At 29.3% G+C, this 18,289-nt stretch overlaps 3 protein-coding genes and 1 long non-coding RNA gene across 8 annotated transcripts; 1 reads left to right on the top strand and 3 right to left on the bottom strand.

Moving 5' to 3' along the window:
* Positions 1–2,082: 2,082 nt before the first annotated feature.
* LOC140181001 (uncharacterized) lies at positions 2,083–4,182 on the bottom strand. The gene is made up of 2 exons (XR_011875481.1): positions 3,756–4,182; positions 2,083–2,725 (listed from the first exon to the last, which is right to left on the bottom strand). It is a non-coding gene; the product is annotated as an uncharacterized lncRNA (long non-coding RNA).
* LOC112764663 (pirin-like protein) lies at positions 2,654–12,462 on the top strand. 3 transcript variants are annotated; one of them, XM_025810378.3, is made up of 7 exons: positions 2,654–4,184; positions 8,376–8,516; positions 8,863–8,912; positions 9,047–9,085; positions 9,219–9,247; positions 9,984–10,150; positions 11,737–12,462. In XM_025810378.3, exons 2-7 carry the CDS (start codon positions 8,392–8,394, stop codon positions 12,239–12,241), a joined length of 915 nt encoding a protein of 304 aa, XP_025666163.1. In that variant the 5' UTR covers positions 2,654–4,184; positions 8,376–8,391; the 3' UTR covers positions 12,242–12,462. The 3 variants fall into 3 exon arrangements, with proteins under 3 accessions (XP_025666163.1, XP_072079235.1, XP_025666162.1); XM_072223134.1 differs by having other exon boundaries at positions 8,361–8,516; XM_025810377.3 differs by lacking the exon at positions 2,654–4,184 and having other exon boundaries at positions 8,287–8,516.
* Positions 12,463–12,956: 494 nt separating this feature from the next.
* Positions 12,957–14,735, bottom strand: LOC112764664 (tubulin-folding cofactor A). 3 transcript variants are annotated; one of them, XM_025810380.3, is made up of 4 exons: positions 14,591–14,735; positions 14,144–14,315; positions 13,868–13,954; positions 12,957–13,236 (listed from the first exon to the last, which is right to left on the bottom strand). In XM_025810380.3, the coding sequence occupies exons 2-4, from the start codon at positions 14,294–14,296 to the stop codon at positions 13,135–13,137; spliced, it is 342 nt and encodes a 113-aa protein (XP_025666165.1). In that variant the 5' UTR covers positions 14,297–14,315; positions 14,591–14,735; the 3' UTR covers positions 12,957–13,134. The 3 variants fall into 3 exon arrangements, with proteins under 3 accessions (XP_025666165.1, XP_072079236.1, XP_025666164.1); XM_072223135.1 differs by having other exon boundaries at positions 14,144–14,317; positions 14,588–14,725; XM_025810379.2 differs by lacking the exon at positions 14,591–14,735 and adding an exon at positions 14,434–14,583.
* Positions 14,736–16,014: 1,279 nt separating this feature from the next.
* On the bottom strand, positions 16,015–18,192 carry LOC112765369 (chloroplastic import inner membrane translocase subunit TIM22-2). Its single transcript, XM_025811269.2, has 5 exons — positions 17,860–18,192; positions 17,417–17,481; positions 17,183–17,255; positions 17,042–17,095; positions 16,015–16,514 (listed from the first exon to the last, which is right to left on the bottom strand). Exons 1-5 carry the CDS (start codon positions 18,059–18,061, stop codon positions 16,264–16,266), a joined length of 645 nt encoding a protein of 214 aa, XP_025667054.1. The 5' UTR covers positions 18,062–18,192; the 3' UTR covers positions 16,015–16,263.
* Positions 18,193–18,289: the final 97 nt, after the last annotated feature.

The raw sequence follows: 18,289 nt of genomic DNA, 5'->3' as shown, positions 1-18,289 counted from the left end.
AGTTTTTTACACTACTACCTAAAAATTTTATATCGAAGGAAAGAGTCTTTTTGAAACAAAAAAATATTTTTAATAAAAATTAAAATAAAATAAAATAAATTATTTAAAATAAAAAATATTCTAAATATTAAAAAAAAAACTTAGTTCAAATATTAAAAACTAAAACCATATTTGAGCTTAACTTTGTACGAATGGGACATTTGCTTCATTGTATTCCTCTCCAATCTTCATTATGTTCCTTTGAATAAATCATACCACGTTACAACTTACAAGGAAGGTTAACATTATATTCTAGAGTAAATACTTCATCTGAAAGGATAACGATATTTTTTATAAAAAAAATACCTAACCCGATTTTTTATCTTTGTTTTTTAAGATTGATTAGTTTTGTGTTATTTTTTTTGGTATAGAGACTAATTAATATCATAAAATAAAACTCAGAAATTGAATTAAATATTTTGTTTTATAAAAAATTTTGTTATCTTTTAAAATAATTGTTTGAGACTGTTTAAAATTTTTTCTCTATATTCTATAAATTAAGTGGGTTTATTTTAGTTCTAAAGATTAATAATACTTGTGTATAGTTTATACGCTCTTTGTTCTAACCGGATAAGGATTTGACGACTTGATGAAGTTGTTCTAACCAGATAAGGATTCAACGATTTGATCTTGTGTATAGTTTAGAGTATGAAATTTGATAACTTGATTTTTTTACAGAAGGAAATTAAATAAAACTTTTATTCAAAGAAAAGTTAAATGACGCTTAAAGATCACAGAAAAAAACATAAAATTTATATCTAACAAGAGAATAATATTTTTTATAATAAACCGTTATTTGATTAAAAAAAAAGTGCAATTTTAATTTCAAAGAATTTTAATAAGTAAAGATATAAATAAATCTAAATTTTTAGTGTTTCTAGCTAAATCTATCTATACAGACATATTATATCGTAGTATAATACTTTTTTTTTCTCTTTTTTCAAATAAATTTGAATATTTCAATATACATATAGTATTTTTTTTGTTATATAGACAATTTTTTATTTTCCAATTACTTTTAATTAATATCAAAAGTAGAAGGTGTATGTATAAGAAAAATAGTGTATGTAAAAATGGTATATCCGTATATATAATATAATATTTTTCATTAAAATCAAGCTATATATCGGATGTATCCTCAAAATCTAATAATTTAAATGATAAAAATTATCTAGATTTTCAATTTTAAATAATGTAGGACTTTAAAATCCTACGTATCATGTAGATTAAATATTATGGCATTAGTAACTTTTTAGATAAAAAAAAATGTCATTCATATATAATAACAAAAAAAAGAGAGAGAGAGAATTCCTTCTAATAATTCTTTCTGTGTTTATTCACTTATTGTATTATACTAAAAATAAAATGTATTCTTTCTCTATTTTATTAACTACAACATCCGTTGACAAATGATAAGGGTTGAAATTATTAACTTAAAAGCAACTAGATAGTATGCAAATAATTTTGTAGTTTTAGTTGATAGAAAATATATTGATATGATTGATTAAAAAACTGTTGATGTAAACCAAAAAATAAAAAAATAAAGTACATATATTAATCTGCAATTTTCCAATTTTTATAAAATAACACTACTCGATTATCCATTCGAATCCAAACCGAACCAATTAAATTGGTTCTGAAATTAATGGGTAATCAGGTCTAACTCGAACTAAATTGATGGCTTTTGTTAGTGATTGGTTCGAATATCGATTTTTGGGGTGCGAAACCCGAACCAACTCGCGAATCCGATTATATATTAATTAAATAAAAAAATAAAAAATATATATGGTTTTTTCGTTAGACAATAATTACTCATTATTAATATGTTTGGATTTTAATGAGTTTAGTTTTTAATGTAATTGGTGTTTAATATGTTTAGATTATTTCTATTGATGTTACATGTTTATTGTACTTGTTGAATTTTTAAGATAAAAATTTAGTTTTTTTTATGAATTTTAAAGTCATCAGATACCCAATTACTCGAACCGAACCAATTCGTTTTTAATCGGTTTAATTTAGTTCGTGTACATATACAAAAAAATGTAAATCCAAACTAAATCGAATTAATTACATTTTAATCGATTCCATTCTAATTTTATCATAAATCCAAATCAAACCGATCCGTGCTCACTGTCACGGAAAATTTTAGAAGGTTAGATTTAACAGTGTTTGAATAGTTTTCTGGAGTGTTTGAGAATACTCTAGATGGTTCCGGAACGTTCTAGAATGTCCTAGAAGGTCCCGGAATACCCTAGAAGGTTCTAGAAGACTCTGGAAGGTCATAGAGTATTCTAGAAGAGTGTAGATGTATATAGAAGTATAAAGAGTGATATGGAATAATCTAGAAACATTTAGAGAGTTGTGGTAGGATAGATATTTGTAAAGAATGTTCTGGATGATTAATCTGGACCGTTGATTAGATTTAATCCTAACCATCCATTGAGGAGGTGGATGGCTATAAATAGGGATGAGAGTTAGAGTTTGGGTGTGTGAATCATTTGTAACAAACACTTGAGCAATAAAGTGTTCTTTCCACCAAAGCTTCCTTTCTCTTGTGTTCTCTTGTATTCTTAGCTTTCTTGCTAAGTATTGAGGGTTAGGCTGACTTGGTCTTAGCTCAAGAGGTTGAGTAAGTCCGAGTGCCGGCACGGTAGCGTTGGAGTGTGTCCAAGGCCGTGACATCACGCTACGTACGATGATACACAAACTATAAAGTTTTGTTTTTTAACATATGTTTAGGATAAAAATAGCCAAAACATAAATAAACAAATAAAAGTTCTCTCTGTCATGCTTTCGTTAGAATTGAGATTTATTTTTACTTGCGTCATGCTTTTGTTAGAATGATGTCATTCAGTTAAATTGGATTTGAATTTAATCAATTTATGTTATCGCACGAAACCTCCTTTAATTTGATGATTACCCATTTTGCATTGAAGGTAATTAATTATAATTACTTCTTTTTACGAGAAACTAAATTGGATTAGTGCTAATAAATATAGTAGATAATAATATTCATACGTATGTCTATTAAATGGAAAACTACTGAATAGATAAAATTAAATTAAAGTGAATTGGCGTTTTGTAATTAAGACTAAGAGAATACACAACAAAAATATGTTGTTGTTTTCCATTTTTGCTATTCTATCTTATGCAAATAATGTGTGGTTCCGAAACTTTGATTTATAGAAATTAAAATTGTAAATATCATTAAATAAAATTACTATATACACATAAAAATCAATTATAAAATTTGTATAAATGTATATATTAATTAATTTATTTTTAATATGTATTTTATATTTAAATATATATTTTATATGAATGAATGATTTAGTGGTAGATATTTTGTGTCTATTTTGCATAGTTAATTACTAAAATACTTGTATAAAAGAATTTAATAACCATAACAAGTGTTTAATAATACTAAATTTTTTATCGAATCAAATACTTTAAAATAGAAAAATATAAAAAAAAAATCATTTTTAGTTAGTCAATATTAATTTTTTTTAAATTTTTTGGAGGATTTAAGATCTAAAATTTAGAATTTAAAGTTAAAAATTTATAATTTAATATTTATAATTTAAGATTATCAAAATTTATAATTTAATCCTCACATGCTTTTGACACCAAAAGTTCACATGGTAGATGAAATAGATATTGAAATTAATTTATGAACAGCCACTCAAATTAAATTGGGGGAGGAGACAAGAACGAACCTGAGAGAGAGGAGAGGGGGCGATCGGCGCACAACAGGGCAAAGGCAAGGGGAAAGACTGCCGACGACGTCACGACGGTGGTGGAAGGAGACCTGCGATTGGCGCTATGCTCTGCTAGGGTTCGCGCCAAAAAGAGGAAAGGTTATTGGCGCCTTAATGTATTGGTTGTGGTTCTTTAATGAAACAACCCCTTCTCCCACCTTGTTATTAGATGCAGTTGGGACACAGAGGACAACAAATCAGGCAATTTGGAGTGGTTGGGGAGAACGGCCGGCAATTTGGGCCGGCAATAAAGTTATTCGATGCGGTTGGGACATAGAGGGTAACCATTTTGGATCTATTGGAGGCGGACCTTCAAAACACATGAAGAACGGCAACAGCTCACTCGAACAGCAGCGCTCTAAAAGAAGGACTGGTGTTTTATCGCAGGTAACACCCGTTTCCCTTGTAGTGAATATTTGTACGCTAACAGTAAATACAAATTAATTAAATTCTTATAACAATGATTAATATAATATAAGTAGTGTACTAATTTATCAAATATATCATTAAATAATAACAAATAAAAAATCACACTACTAAATACGAATCAACAAATTTGATTCGAAGTTTCGAACTCAAAACCAATATGCTTTTTATATCCTTCTTTTAAAGAAGAAAAAAAAAAAAACAACTTAACAACTCAGATATAGTTACTATGTAGATCCTTAATATATAGGAGACTATTTTGATAAAGACACTAAAAATATTTTTTTTAAAGATGCTTATATATGTTATGATATTATTGGACATCTTTATTAAATTGGTTAATAATTTATTTTTTAATAAACCAGAATAAAATTAATTTATTATAGCAATAATAATAAATCTAATTATTCGCATCATAATTATTAGACCCAATTTATTCCTATTGATTTACACAATAAACCGAATCATGTTTAAATTTTTGATAAAAAGATAAATATATCTCTAATTTTTGTTTTAAAAAAAAACTATAATTTAGTAGGTTATGTAAATTAATCGGTTCAACCGGATCTGATAACAATTAGATTTATTGTTATAAAAAAATTAATTTTATTCTAATTTATTAAAAAATTTAAAAATAACTGGTTCATTAATACGTCAAATAATAATGCAACACATAAGCTGGTTCATTATTACGCGTCTTTACAGGAGTATCCTCCGTGTATATATGCTAAAATAAGCTGTAATTCTTCACCCAAAAAAAAAAAAGAGAAAAGAGGAAAATATAAAAGTTTATTTGAGGTGGATAAATGCAAAGAATGAATCCCACAACTGCCACATTGATTAAGTGGGAACAAACCTCCCAAACTCTCTTGACCATGAGTGAAGTATGTATTTTTCTAATTTAAGTTTTGAATAACCATACATGTCTCATATTAATATATATAGAACTCTCAACTCTTCACACCGCTAATCAATTAATATTGAAATGAAAAAACAAGCATTTGAGTAGCAAGTACTTGCGTGCCGCAACGTGCATAAATTGTGGACTAAATCATTTATATGCAATTAATTTAATTAGTCCAATGATAAATTTATTTGTCTATTTAAATAAGTGTTAGGATTTTAAATTTTGCCTTATGTATGTAATTATTAGTCAGTGATTGATCTTTTAAATAGAACTTAATTTTACAACAAATTAATTTTTAATTTATCGAACAGTAAAATATTATGAACAACAAAAAAAGAAACATTTATATATAATTAATATATGTGATTTGTTCCTTAGCTTCCTTCATTATGAATTTGAATTGAAATATTGGGTGCGTTTGTATCAATTTTCAACCCTTTATTTCGAAAAAAAAAAAAGTTTTTTTATTATAATATTCAGTTTTGTTCTAATTAAAAATAATTTTTAGAATTTGCTACCTACATAAAAGAAATTAAATTGTAAAATCACGTTTTTAACATTAAAAAAGAAGAAGCACATTTTAGTCAAGTGATGATGAGATCATTTTATAAAATAATTTTTTTACTACCTATCTTCATTTTATTTTATTTTTTTGGGTGGAACCATCACCGAAGGTGACTCATATTTTTCTATAGTCATAGTGATTTTTCTTTCAGATAAAGCGTGATTTTTTATTATATATTTTTAAAGAAATAAAAAATATGTAAAAAATAACATTATATGATACAAAAAATACATTTTTGATTTTTCTATATTAATTGAAAAAATGAGAAAACTTATTCTATAATTTAAAATAAAATTGTGGTTAAGATCCAAATTCGTTGTTGCATTTTTAATCATTCACACAATACAAACTAGGCAATAATTTTTCCAACTCTCACATGAGTTGCTGAGATGTTGATGATGAAAGATGTGACTAAGAAGATATTTATATATATGTGTGATAGATCAGCATGGTTATTTTAATTTGGTTAATATATATGTCACAATAATTATGACATTATTTTGTGGCAACATCACCTCCCAAAACTTCCATCTAAGAACAAGTCATAGATTATTCATAATTGCTTAATTAAATTAAGATTTTATAGTAATTTATTTGTAAGCATTTTTATCATAAATATTTTTTTTTACATAATTATGTATATATATATCATTAAATTATTAAATTTCACCATCTATCATTTTCAAAGTTGTAAAATATAGGGTAAAATATACTTTTTGTTTCTGAAGTTTGACAAAAGTTTTAAAAATATCCATAAGTTTTATTTTGTTTTCAATTTTGTCAAAAAAATTTTCGATTTGCATCAACTAACCTCTGATGGCTCATTTTTCAAAAAATTTAAAACCAATTCAACAATAATTTCATAAGAAAAACCCTCAACACAAGTAAATCAATATATATTATTGTTAGATTGGTCTTAAATTTTTTGAAAATTTAGCTGTTGAGGGTATATTTGATACAAATCGAAAATTTTTGGGATAAAATTGAAATAAAATAAAACTTAAGGGTATTTTTAAAATTTTTGCCAAATTTTAAAGACAAAAAGTATACTTTACCCTAAAATATAATATTTGATTAGATGATAGTATAAAATTATTTATTATTATTATTATTATTATTATTAGTGATTCGGGTAAATACTAGAAAGGTTTAATTATTCTGTTGGTCTCTATAGTTTCGTGAAATTTTCAATTAGGTCCCTATACTTTTTTTTCCTTTTAATTGAGTTCTTGTACCATTTTTTTTAGTTGGGTTCCTATACTTTTTTTTTTTATTTAGGTTTCTATACCAATTCTTTTTTTTTAGTTGAGTCCCTATAAAATTAAGCCAATTAGCAATTGGCAATTACTACTAAGAGAGACTTAATTGAAAAAATATTAGTACAGAAATCCAATTAAAAAAAAATATAAGGACTTAATTAAAAATTTTACAAAATTATAGATACTAACAAAGTAATTAAACCTACTAAAAATGATGTCAAATTCTCAATAATATTGTGTTTTACTAAGAAAAATGGAGTCCTTAATTAATCTCCTTGAACACAATTATCTAGTACAAATTTTCTTTGTCTCCATGTGTTAGTCCCATATGCCATTAAGCTTCTGATTCACGAAAAGCATTTTAATACCAAAATTCTAAATTTGAACAGAATGAAAAAGTGAGAGAGGGTTGTTAAAACAAGTCACAAGTCAAGAGAGTTTTATTTATTTATTTTTTATTTTTTGGGATTACGAAACGTGCATGCCAAATGATGTATAGCCATAAGTTCAACTAAGATTAAAGATATTTTATTAGTTTAGTTTGTTAACTTTTATGTTCAGGTTAATTTATATAAACTGTTGTACACTGATAATAATTAATAAGGTCTAATTTTAAACATGGCTGCTACTATTCTAATAAAAATTATTTCGTTCGTTTTAAAAATAATAAAAATATATGTTTTTAAAAAATATTATATACCATATTGGATAGATAATAATCTAAATAGTTTTACATTAACAATGAATGAAAATTAATTTTTTCATCGAATATATTTAAATCTCAAACCTATCAAAAAATTAGTAGACAAATTAATTTTCTTTTTACTTTGATCTAGTATATATTTAAATCTTTAAAAAAATACTGTAAGAAAAAATTATAATTTATCTAAATAAAAAACTAACATTCTTGATAATATGGCAATTTTTTTTCTTTCAAAAATTGCATGTGTGGGTAAACACTTAAAAACAAAAAAGTCTTTATTACTTAGATAAATCTCTAACCTATCAAAAAATTTTCTAAGTTTGAATGGAATAATAATATAACCAAATTCAATATGACATGTAAAGGGAAATAAAAAGATTATGAATGTTCTGATTTCTGAATTAATAATTATTGTGAGCCACACACATACATCATAAGTGCGTTATGCTTACGTCATGCAAAAACCACTCTAATTTTCATGTATATATATGTGGGTCTTATTTGGCAACCAACAAAATCACACACATAAAAACCTACGTTTTGTTTTAATTTAATCTGAGTTTGACTTTCCAAATAGTGAATCTCTCTCTCTCTCTATATATACTTCAAACCTTCTTTGTCTTTCTCTTCATATATTTTTTTCTTCTTTCTTTCAAATATCTTATACCATATACCATACAACGTATTTATTTTTATTATAAAGTTCTTTGCATTGCAGCTTTTGATCACAAAACATGACACAACAAGAGTTTGTTAATAACAATTATAAAATCAAAGAGCCTCGTCTTGTGGCAAGAAAATTCTTGGCTAAACCTCAACATGAAGGTGTTGGAGCTGTTGTTAGAAGAAGCATTGGAAGGTAAGAATATCAATAATACTTTTGGAAACATTTCAAGTGCTCGGTGCATTAGTTGTTTTAACCGTTGATATAAATTATAAAAAATATATATAATATATATTAATTGAAATCAACCGTTAAAACGTGCACCGGTGCATTAGTTGTTTTAACCGTTGATATAAATTATAAAAAATATATATAATATATATTAATTGAAATCAACCATTAAAACAACTGGTGCACCGGTACTCTCAGTGCACTTGAAATGTTTCCAATACTTTTTTATGTTTTTTATGAAAATTTGGAACACATTTTAAATTTGAGCAATTTGGAGTAATTGCCTGGGTTTTAATTTTTGTTGGTTCAGATTTGAGCTCAAGTACTTTGATCCTTTCCTTGTATTGGATGAATTCTCAGGTGATGATGATGATGATGATCAATCAGATATAATTAAATAAGTTCTTTAATTTGATTTTTTTTTATTATTATTGATGATCAATTAATCATTGTTCTGTTTTCTAAAGAATGTGAAAATCTTTGAAATGTTTCAGTCACTGCTCCTGCTGGTTTTCCAGATCATCCTCACAGAGGTTTGTATCAATTAGATTTTATCATGTGTCATTAAAAAAATAAAATAAAATTTAATTTGTTCTTTCAGAAAAATCTTAATTTCTTCTTATATTCTGACTCCATTTTCCTTTGTGGGGTGTTTTCTTTTTACAGGCTTTGAGACTGTCACATACATGTTGCAGGTTGGAGCAAATTTTGAATTATTCATTTGGTTTTCTTCATTCAATGCTGCTTATTATAAAAATACGGTTATCCTACGAGTACACCAAAAATAATTACCAAAGTCAATTATAAGTATAAACTACACATGTATTTATACATAAATACATTAGTGACGAATTTTAGTGGTTAATTTTGGTGTACGAATAGTATTTTTAATAAAAATGCTACATTTAAAAATTAATATAGTAAGATATATTGTTTATACATTTAATTTTTAAGTATCTCACCTTGCCCAAATTAATTATCATTTTGAAACGTATTAACACAAAGTCAAATGCATAAGCTAAGATAATGGCCATTATAGAGTTAGGATCAACATAATTTCAAGGTTTGAAAATAAACTAATTAAAATATTTGGTTTTCTAGTAAAATAAATATAAGTGATTAAGTATATTAATGATTCATTAATATGAAATTAACCATTTTAGTTAGTGCCCTCCAGAACAAAATCATCAAAGACTGTCTTAATTGCACCAATGGTTACATGTCACATAAACATGAAATGACAAGAGTGACCCCACTTATTAGATATCATGTTTTATTTAAATATTTTTGTTCTAAATTCCCAACCACCATTCTTGAGTGCACCTAAAGTTATAGGGTGTGTAAATGCTACATTGGTTCACACATGCTTGTGAAGTTGTGCTATAAACCTCACCTAATTAATACCTATAGAAATTGTGTTAATTAATTCAGGGAGCTGTAACACATGAAGATTTTGAAGGGCATAAAGGAACAATTGAAGCTGGTGATTTGCAATGGATGACTGCAGGGAGAGGAATAGTTCATTCAGAAATGCCTGCTTCTCAAGGAACTCAAAAGGGTCTTCAGCTATGGATCAATCTTGCTTCACAAAACAAAATGTAAGTTCACTATATCTTAAATTTGGTTTATTATGCAATAACATATGAATTTGATTTTATACACTATTAATATAAAATAATTTTATATATGTATCTAACTATGTAAAGATCAGATTAATAAAAATAAGTGAACTCCTAAATATATGATCTAAGTAAGTAATGCAAAATAAATAACTACTACTTAATAGTTTAGTGCATAATTCTAAATTGAATTTATTAGAAACAAAGACTAGACTGGAGAGAAGAATGACATAGAAAAAAAAATACAAAAATTACGATAATTTCACCGTAAGGAAAATAACTTATCCTCTTTAAGGAGGATACCATGGCTCTAATACCATATTAGAAATAAGAGACTAAATTGGAAGAAGAATTTGTGTATCATTGAGCATGTTTAAATTGTTTATTCAAGTTGTTTAAAATGATACAATATAAAAGAATATTTATAGGTACTAAGAGAATCGTAATAATAAAGACGTAATTTCCTATAATAAATATTCAGATATACTAAATAATACTAATTAATTCTAATTGATCCTAATTATATTCTAACATAATTATTTTAGTTACAACCTAATATTGTGTATCTTAAATATGAACCCTACCTACTCCATCTTTAGCAATATTTTGAACTTTCAATATATATATTTTTATATAAAAATCTAAATCTAAATGAAGGGTATACATCAGGTAGTTATTATGGCCTTTTTATTTTTATTTTTTCTGAAATAGTACTATTATGTTTATGTGACAACCTTATTAGCCTTGGCCCCATGGAATTAATAGATGACGTATTTTATGCGTCACCTTGATGATCATCATTTTGTTTGGATAATGCTTTACCATCAAATATGAATAAGGCAAAAAGGGGATTCCCACTCTCTCCTTGGAAAGTCAAATTTTATTTTAAACTTATTTATTTGTTTGTTTTTTTTGGGGAGTCAATATATGCCTTATTCCTCTATGACATGCTTTGCTTTATCTATCTCATGATTCTTCATCATCATGGACCATTTTCCTACAAGTGCTTTTTTGCATAGAGCACCAAATTATGCAAGTTTACCCAATGGCCAGCATAAGCCATAAATATTAAATAATGTGCCTCTCACTCATAAGAGATATGGAATATGGAACTTCAAATCTATGTGGTTTAGAGTCACCCTAATATAATATAACATAATAAACTCAAGTGTTTTTTTTTTTTTTTTTCATTAATGTCTAGGAAGTAATGCTTGTTATGCTTTAAGAGTTGAATTTGATTATTATGCATTGTAATCTAATCAATATTTGTATTGTAGGAGATTTAAGAATTTTTTATCAAAAAAAAAACTATATGCACAAAAAAAATTAATTACCATATATTTATGTATAAATAAATGTGTTGTTTAACTCATTTTTAATATGCATCTTTGTATTTCAATATGTATTTTATACGGATAATTGATTTGATATCTGATTCTTTTTTGTACATGTAACATGATTGTTATTTATCTACCTTTAATTTACAGATGAATTGAATAACTATTTCTAATTCGAAATCTAATTAAACTTTTGGTTTTTATCTTTCTTTGTTATGCTAATCTTAGGGTTGAACCAAGGTATCAAGAAATATTAAGCAAGGACATAGCAGAAGCTATGAAAGATGGTGTGAAGGTTAGAGTAATAGCAGGGGAAGCACTTGGTACAAAGTCTCCAATCTACACAAGAACACCAACAATGTACTTGGACTTCATTCTCAAACCTGGTTCACACTTGCAACAACCTATACCAAAATCTTGGAATGCTTTTGTGTATGTTTTGGAAGGAGAGGGTATTTTTGGAAACCAAAAGTCTCAACCTATAAGCTCACACCACATTCTTCTTCTTGGTTGTGGTGATGGATTAGAGGCATGGAACAAATCTTCTAAGCAACTTAGGTTCATTCTTGTTGGAGGTGAACCACTAGGAGAACCTGTGGTTCAATTTGGGCCATTTGTTATGAACACTCAAGAAGAAATTGACCAAACCATTGATGATTTTGAGAACTATGCTAATGGATTTGAGAAAGCAAGGCACTGGAGGTCTCAAAGTGCACTTAGCCTTGACTATTGAGGGTTTTGACATTTGACTTTTATCTTTTTTGGGTTGTTTTATATCTCACATTCCAGCTAGTTATGTTGAAAGAAGCAAGGAAAAACAACTTAGTTCAGTTCTTTGCAATGTAAATTGGAATTTATGAATTAGATGAAGAATCAAATCCATTTTACTTTTGGATATGCCCTAATATATTTTATGTAAGGTATGATCACAAAATATTAAGAGTTATTTTCTCATTTGTAGTAATAATATATTGACAAATCATTATTCTTCCTTTCAAGGATGAAATGAATGAAACCTTGACCTATCAGTTAACTATTACTATTAAAAGTTTTAAAATTATTGATTAGTCCATAAAAGTTTGTAAGAGAATAAGATTTCTATATACTTGACATCTATGAGATGCTACATGAACTCAAACAAAGCAATGCCCCATATGAAGGACAAGAGCATTGAATCACCAACCATGTGCATCTTTTGCTATTATATCTATTAATCATAAGGTTGGCTCAATAATTGGTGGTACCAACCACAAGATTCATCATTCAATAAATTATCATAACACTTTCATGTAAGTTCCCAAACAAGTATGAGGTTAATGACTATAGGCTTATTATTATTTGGGTTAAAAGCCTTATATATTAGCATATGATTTGGTAGCTGATTTTTTATGTAAATGTAACATGATTGATTGAAAAAACACTTGGAAAATGATGCATAGTTATGAGGCTTATAGAAGATGTCATATTCATTCATTTTCAAATGTTCAACAGCACATAACTAGAGAAGATTAAATCTTGTTAAACAAGTTTCATAACCTATCCCCATGTACGGTTGTTTCTGTGAGATGGAAGCTATGTAATACAAGCTCAATTTCTACCATCAAAAGCAGTGGTTAAACTACCTAGCTAAGCTTCAGTAGTTCCAACTACTTTCTCAACTTCAGCAATGGTGTTTCGAGCATCATCGATTTCAGGACCTTCCTTCTCATTTGATTCCTCTAGCTCAGCCTGAAAGAGGACATAAAAATGGCCCACATGCCATGAATCAGAAGCATAACATATAGACTCAATTTCAAGCATATGCGCAACTTGGACTTGCTATTTGAAAACAGAGAAAACAAAACAAAAATATAGATCAAACATAATGAAGAAAGAAGTACAAATTATTTCAAACAAATAAATGAACCTTCATTGGCTTGCTTAAGAGAACAAAAGTAATTGCACAATAGATTTCTCTTTAGTTGTCAACTTCTATATTTCAGTTTAATACATTTTGGAAAAGATTTTTAGTTATCAAATTTTTTAGCAGAGTACCAATCAAAGCAGTGCCTCAATCCTCCACTAATACAATAAATAAGTTGTTTATCACATTGAGATTATGATTAAATGAAGAAAAATGAAGGGACACACAGGAACTTGCAGGAATCAAATCAACAAATACCACACTGATCAACTCAAAGATAACACAACTCATAACATCATTAATGGGTACCGATACCATCATCCATTGGAAACAAAAAGCCAAGGCATGAAATGCAAAGCATGTAAAAAGTTTGCAAGTTGCAACATGAGAAAACAGCACAAAACTAAGGCATAGGTTAATAACCATGGAAAAAGAAAACCAGAAAATGTACATTACCAATGCTCCTTTTAAGTCCCCGAGTGCGGCCTCAAGGCGCTTGTGGCAATCAGGAATCATCATCCTAGACTCAGCCAGCACATTTTCCTGTCCAAAATATCAAGTCAACAAACAAAACTTGCAATCATTATTCACCATATCATCACTGACCTTAGTGATTTCCCAAAAAAATTAAGGAGGCAAATCCACGCCCTACTAAGATGTACAATTTAATAACTATATTTAAAAACAATCACATATTATTTTTGCATAAATAGATAAATTGAAATTAGATACCTGCTGCTTGAGATCATAAGGGTCAGCACCCTTCTCCTTCATGTCAGCAGTTTTTGCAGTTTCTCTCTCAACTTCCTTCTCATAAGAATGCAGCTCCTTAACTATGCGTTTGCAAGTACTTGTCTTTATCTTTAGATTCCTCAAAGTAGCCATTGGATCCTGATCCTGCAACCTAAAAAGAAAAAAAAATGTCCCAAATTAAAAACCATCAGCTTTCACCTAACTACTAAAGCTAAGTTGATTCCAAATCAAATTCAATAAAAGCAAAAGATCGCAATGCAATATTATACTCCATTTTCAGTAAGTTCAAAAGCTCAAGCTGTATTTCCAATTCCAAAAAAAATATATATAAATAAAAACCGAAGAGTCAAAAAATAGCTCCAATGCTTGAGATCTAATATGATAATGACATGACGAGAAGAAAGCAAAGGTAGTAACTTAACTTACTAGGAGTAAGAAAAATTGAATTTAGGTGGAGATTCAGAGCGAGACTGAAATAGAGACGGTAACTGCTTTACTCGATGAACACTGAAAACCGAACCTTTGCAGTTTGCTCTACACTCTCACTAAAACGCACCGTTTAGTTTGCTTTTTATTTTTTGTTTCTGCACTTTGTTTTTTATTTCTTTATGTTGGGCCTTTCGGGCCTGTAAACATAACAATAACTTTTTTATTTGATTACGGTCCCATTTTTAGCTTAATTTTGGAATTTCCACGTTATTCAAAAAAAAAAAAAAAAGAAGAGTAGAGTTTTAGTTAATTTTTAAACACTAATTTTATACTTGACCAAAAAAAAAAAAAAAAAACACACTAATTTTATAGTTTTTACTCTTTACAACCAGTATGTATTTAACGTCCGTTAGAAAACTCATGATGGAACTACATTGATTGCTTATAAGATCATGTGTCTTCTAACACTAATTTTGTAACCCCATTATATGAGAATAATGAGATGAGATGAGATATATATTGTAATACTAAAGATATTTAATAGTTTGAGTATATACAGCGTATGTAAATTCCTGTATTGATCGACAATTTTCTGAGACTGAGTGAAAACTCCCTATGATTAGCCAACTAAGCATATTTAGTTTAACATCGAAGAAGTGGCGTTTAATTTGATCCAAATTCAACATTTTTTTATTTGCCCTATCAAATGTATATAATTTGTCGTGATCCCAGACATGAGACAACAATTTCGGGGTGATGCATTTTTATTACATTCTTTTACCATTTGGCTTGTTGTAATATGTGAATTTGATGCTTAGGATAGGGTAGCCACCTGCAACACTAAAAGACTTGATTAAGATATAATCACTTGGCAAAGATGAATTTATAGTTAGAAGCAAGAGTTTAACTATATGTATAAATTTAATTGAGTTGTTACACTCATTTGTTTCGATATGCCACGTAGTGCATGCATCTGTTACACACCCTGAATCAATAGAAGTTTTTAATTGCTTTTAATTCTGACCCTAAAGCAGGAAAAATTCAGCCGCTACCCTTTTATTATAGGAGGAGGAATAGACTTGAGGACAAAATGGGAAGAAGTGAAAATGGGAATAATTTCGTAACTAACTACCTGCATGTCACACAAGGTGAGAGGTAAGGGTGATCTCACATGATTTGGAGAGTGAGTAGCAAGGGAATACAAGGAGCGGTAGAGTGGAGGGAAGGGCAGGAAATTAGTGAGAATTAAGAATAGGCTTAGGAGGGAGGCTGACTCTCTATTTTAACCATGGTATTTCTTTTCATCACTTGCTATTTCTGTTCTATCATACAGTTCAGAGGGTAGATCATTCTAGTCTACTCCTCTTTCCGTCTAAATTCTGGTTTTCTGAATTGTCATTGCAGATACCTGTTGTTACAGATTCACAGCTGAATCATCCATCATATATTATGCTCTCCAACATACTCTACCAACAAGGTACAAGATAAAGTGCAATATTTAGAACTCGGTTAAGTAACATGTAAAGTTCTCGGAACAATGCCTTTCACCCTAAATTTCCAGAAAAAGAAATGCCAATAAAGCTACAAGGCTACAAGAAATCTAATCCAAAAACGAAGGTAGGGGCATATCTAATCTACACGATGCTAGAAAAGTATGATACCCTGATTTCTTATTGCCAAGTACCATGAGCTCCCTTGTTGCGCTTCTTCAGTGACTCGCAGAAAAAGGAAAAAGCACCTTTCATTTCATCTGGAAGAGGGAACTGAAGGGGGAGTACGAGGGGTGGGCGTGTATTGTGTTGCAAACTTGTTTTCCGGGAGATTGGAACCGCAAGTGCTGGTTGCTGCTTGTTTAGCCCTTCCATAATAAAGGAAAAAGCCCCAAAAGTGAGGCAGCTCTGCAAGAGAGCTTGTGGCGCACCTGGAGAAAAGTAGAATATGAGTCCTAAAAAGAGAGAGAGCAGAGAACAAAATTTATATTTCTCTTTCATTAAGGAATCAAGCAGTGAAACTTCTGAATTTTTTCAATGTATTCCAACGGATTGGAACATCAAAAGCTCATCTTTCCAGTGAAAAGTAGCATTCTTAGAGCAATTGTTACCAAAACCCTTTAAATAATACAACAGCGTATGTATTGAATTTTAAGCCATAACGATATCAATGATCTGAAAAGGCATACAAAGTTTCTTGTTTGTTTTACACTTCTTTTTTCCTTTTTATCATGAAGGCGATTCAACAATACATCCACAAAAATCACTCCAACTATGGACAAAATACTTTGAGCATATTATGCATTTTTTGCTGAGATCTAAAAAGTGAAATATACAATACATAAGTTGATGACAAGGATTACAATGTTGTCATGCCCTTTATATACAATTCCAATTAGTCGAATAATGTGGAACTCAACTAACAGTAAATCCAAATAAAGGGAGAAAAAAATGATACCTGGAAAGCTTAGTGCAAGGCCAGTACAACATCCAGCTACTCCAGCATTAATAACTGCAGATATGAAGTTTAAAGTAATCAGAAGAAGAAGATTAGCAAAGCAAGAGTGCCATTTACAGCTGAAAAAGTTCCCACTCATACCATCATCCTTTCCTCGAAGTCTTTTCAAGATGCAAACAACCAAACTATGAACTCCAGACAAAACAGCAAACGTCTAACAACACAATAGAAAATAATGTACATTTATCAGCCAAACTTAACAATTAAGAAAACACATGACACAGACATGAACTAAGTAAGGCATTGAAAAAAGAAAAATTAAAGAAATAAATAAACAAATATAAGGGGAAGGCATTGATGATATCTGAAATATACCTTAGCATAAGACCCTGCTTCTACAAAGGATCCTTTAAAACCTTTCTTCTTAAACAACCCAGCACCTGAAACGCACCCACGAAAAAGCACCATTCAGCAGCAAGATCATAAAAAAATGACATTCCATTTGAACTGTCAGATTGTCTATTTCCTCAAAGGAAATCACTATATTTCAGCTCAAAACCAACATAATATTGAATAAACCCTAACAAAACCCATCCCCTTGTACTCAATTACACTATACAAACCAAGAATCAACCAACAAATCAACAATCAATAATAATAATAACAATTGCCACTTTGCTAGCATCACTAATACTGCATCTACAACTAAAGCTAACAATATAATCATCATAAACGCAATCCGAAATAATGTTTAGGTAAAAAAAGGCATAATTAAGTGTGATTGTGATAAGGAGGAGTGCGAGAGAAAGAGAAGGAACCGTATCCGAACAGGGAGCCCATAAAAGCACCGCCGGCGGAGTCTCCGACAAAGCGGAGGAGACAAACGGCGGGGGCAGCAGGGACAAGTGCGTCGGAACGGTTGGGAATAGATACAGTATTGGAAGGCTGAGGCTGAATCGGAAGCTGTGGCTGAGTGGTGGTGTCGCCGGAATCGGCCTTCGGAGGATCCGCCGTCGCCATGGACGAAAGCGTAAAGGCTGTCGTCGAATTTAGAGCGCTTCGCTCTTGGGGGTTTCGTTGTTCTTCTCCTTATCAATTTTATTACGGTGTTATCTCATTCGAGAACGTTAAGTTTTGGATAAAACGACGCCGTTTATTCTTTTCGCGTGGTTTTACAGTTTTACCCATCAACTATACGTCTCAGCTCTCACTTTTTTGTAGGCCCAACCCAAAATATAATAAAGGATA

Source organism: Arachis hypogaea, chromosome 17, assembly GCF_003086295.3.
Source record: "Arachis hypogaea cultivar Tifrunner chromosome 17, arahy.Tifrunner.gnm2.J5K5, whole genome shotgun sequence".
NCBI classification, from domain to species: domain Eukaryota; kingdom Viridiplantae; phylum Streptophyta; class Magnoliopsida; order Fabales; family Fabaceae; genus Arachis; species Arachis hypogaea.
Note: the sequence above shows the minus strand (reverse complement) of the source record. Positions and strands in the feature narration are given on the sequence as shown.

What these genes read in the sequence shown, in the direction of transcription:
- LOC112765369 (XM_025811269.2), bottom strand. Translation starts at nt 18,061, where the DNA reads ATGGCGACGGCGGATCCTCCGAAGGCCGATTCCGGCGACACCACCACT. An exon ending in GGGCTCCCTGTTCGGATACG is followed by an intron (nt 17,482 to 17,859) that starts GTTCCTTCTCTT and finishes GGTGCGTTTCAG; the next exon opens with GTGCTGGGTTGTTTAAGAAG. An exon ending in CCTTGCACTAAGCTTTCCAG is followed by an intron (nt 16,515 to 17,041) that starts GTATCATTTTTT and finishes ACTTTTCTCCAG; the next exon opens with GTGCGCCACAAGCTCTCTTG.
- LOC112764664 (XM_025810379.2), bottom strand. An exon ending in CTTATGATCTCAAGCAGCAG is followed by an intron (nt 13,955 to 14,143) that starts GTATCTAATTTC and finishes TATTTTGGACAG; the next exon opens with GAAAATGTGCTGGCTGAGTC. An exon ending in GGGACTTAAAAGGAGCATTG is followed by an intron (nt 13,237 to 13,867) that starts GTAATGTACATT and finishes GTCCTCTTTCAG; the next exon opens with GCTGAGCTAGAGGAATCAAA.
- LOC112764663 (XM_025810378.3), top strand. Translation starts at nt 8,392, where the DNA reads ATGACACAACAAGAGTTTGTTAATAACAATTATAAAATCAAAGAGCCT. An exon ending in TGTATTGGATGAATTCTCAG is followed by an intron (nt 8,913 to 9,046) that starts GTGATGATGATG and finishes GAAATGTTTCAG; the next exon opens with TCACTGCTCCTGCTGGTTTT. An exon ending in CTGTCACATACATGTTGCAG is followed by an intron (nt 9,248 to 9,983) that starts GTTGGAGCAAAT and finishes TAATTAATTCAG; the next exon opens with GGAGCTGTAACACATGAAGA.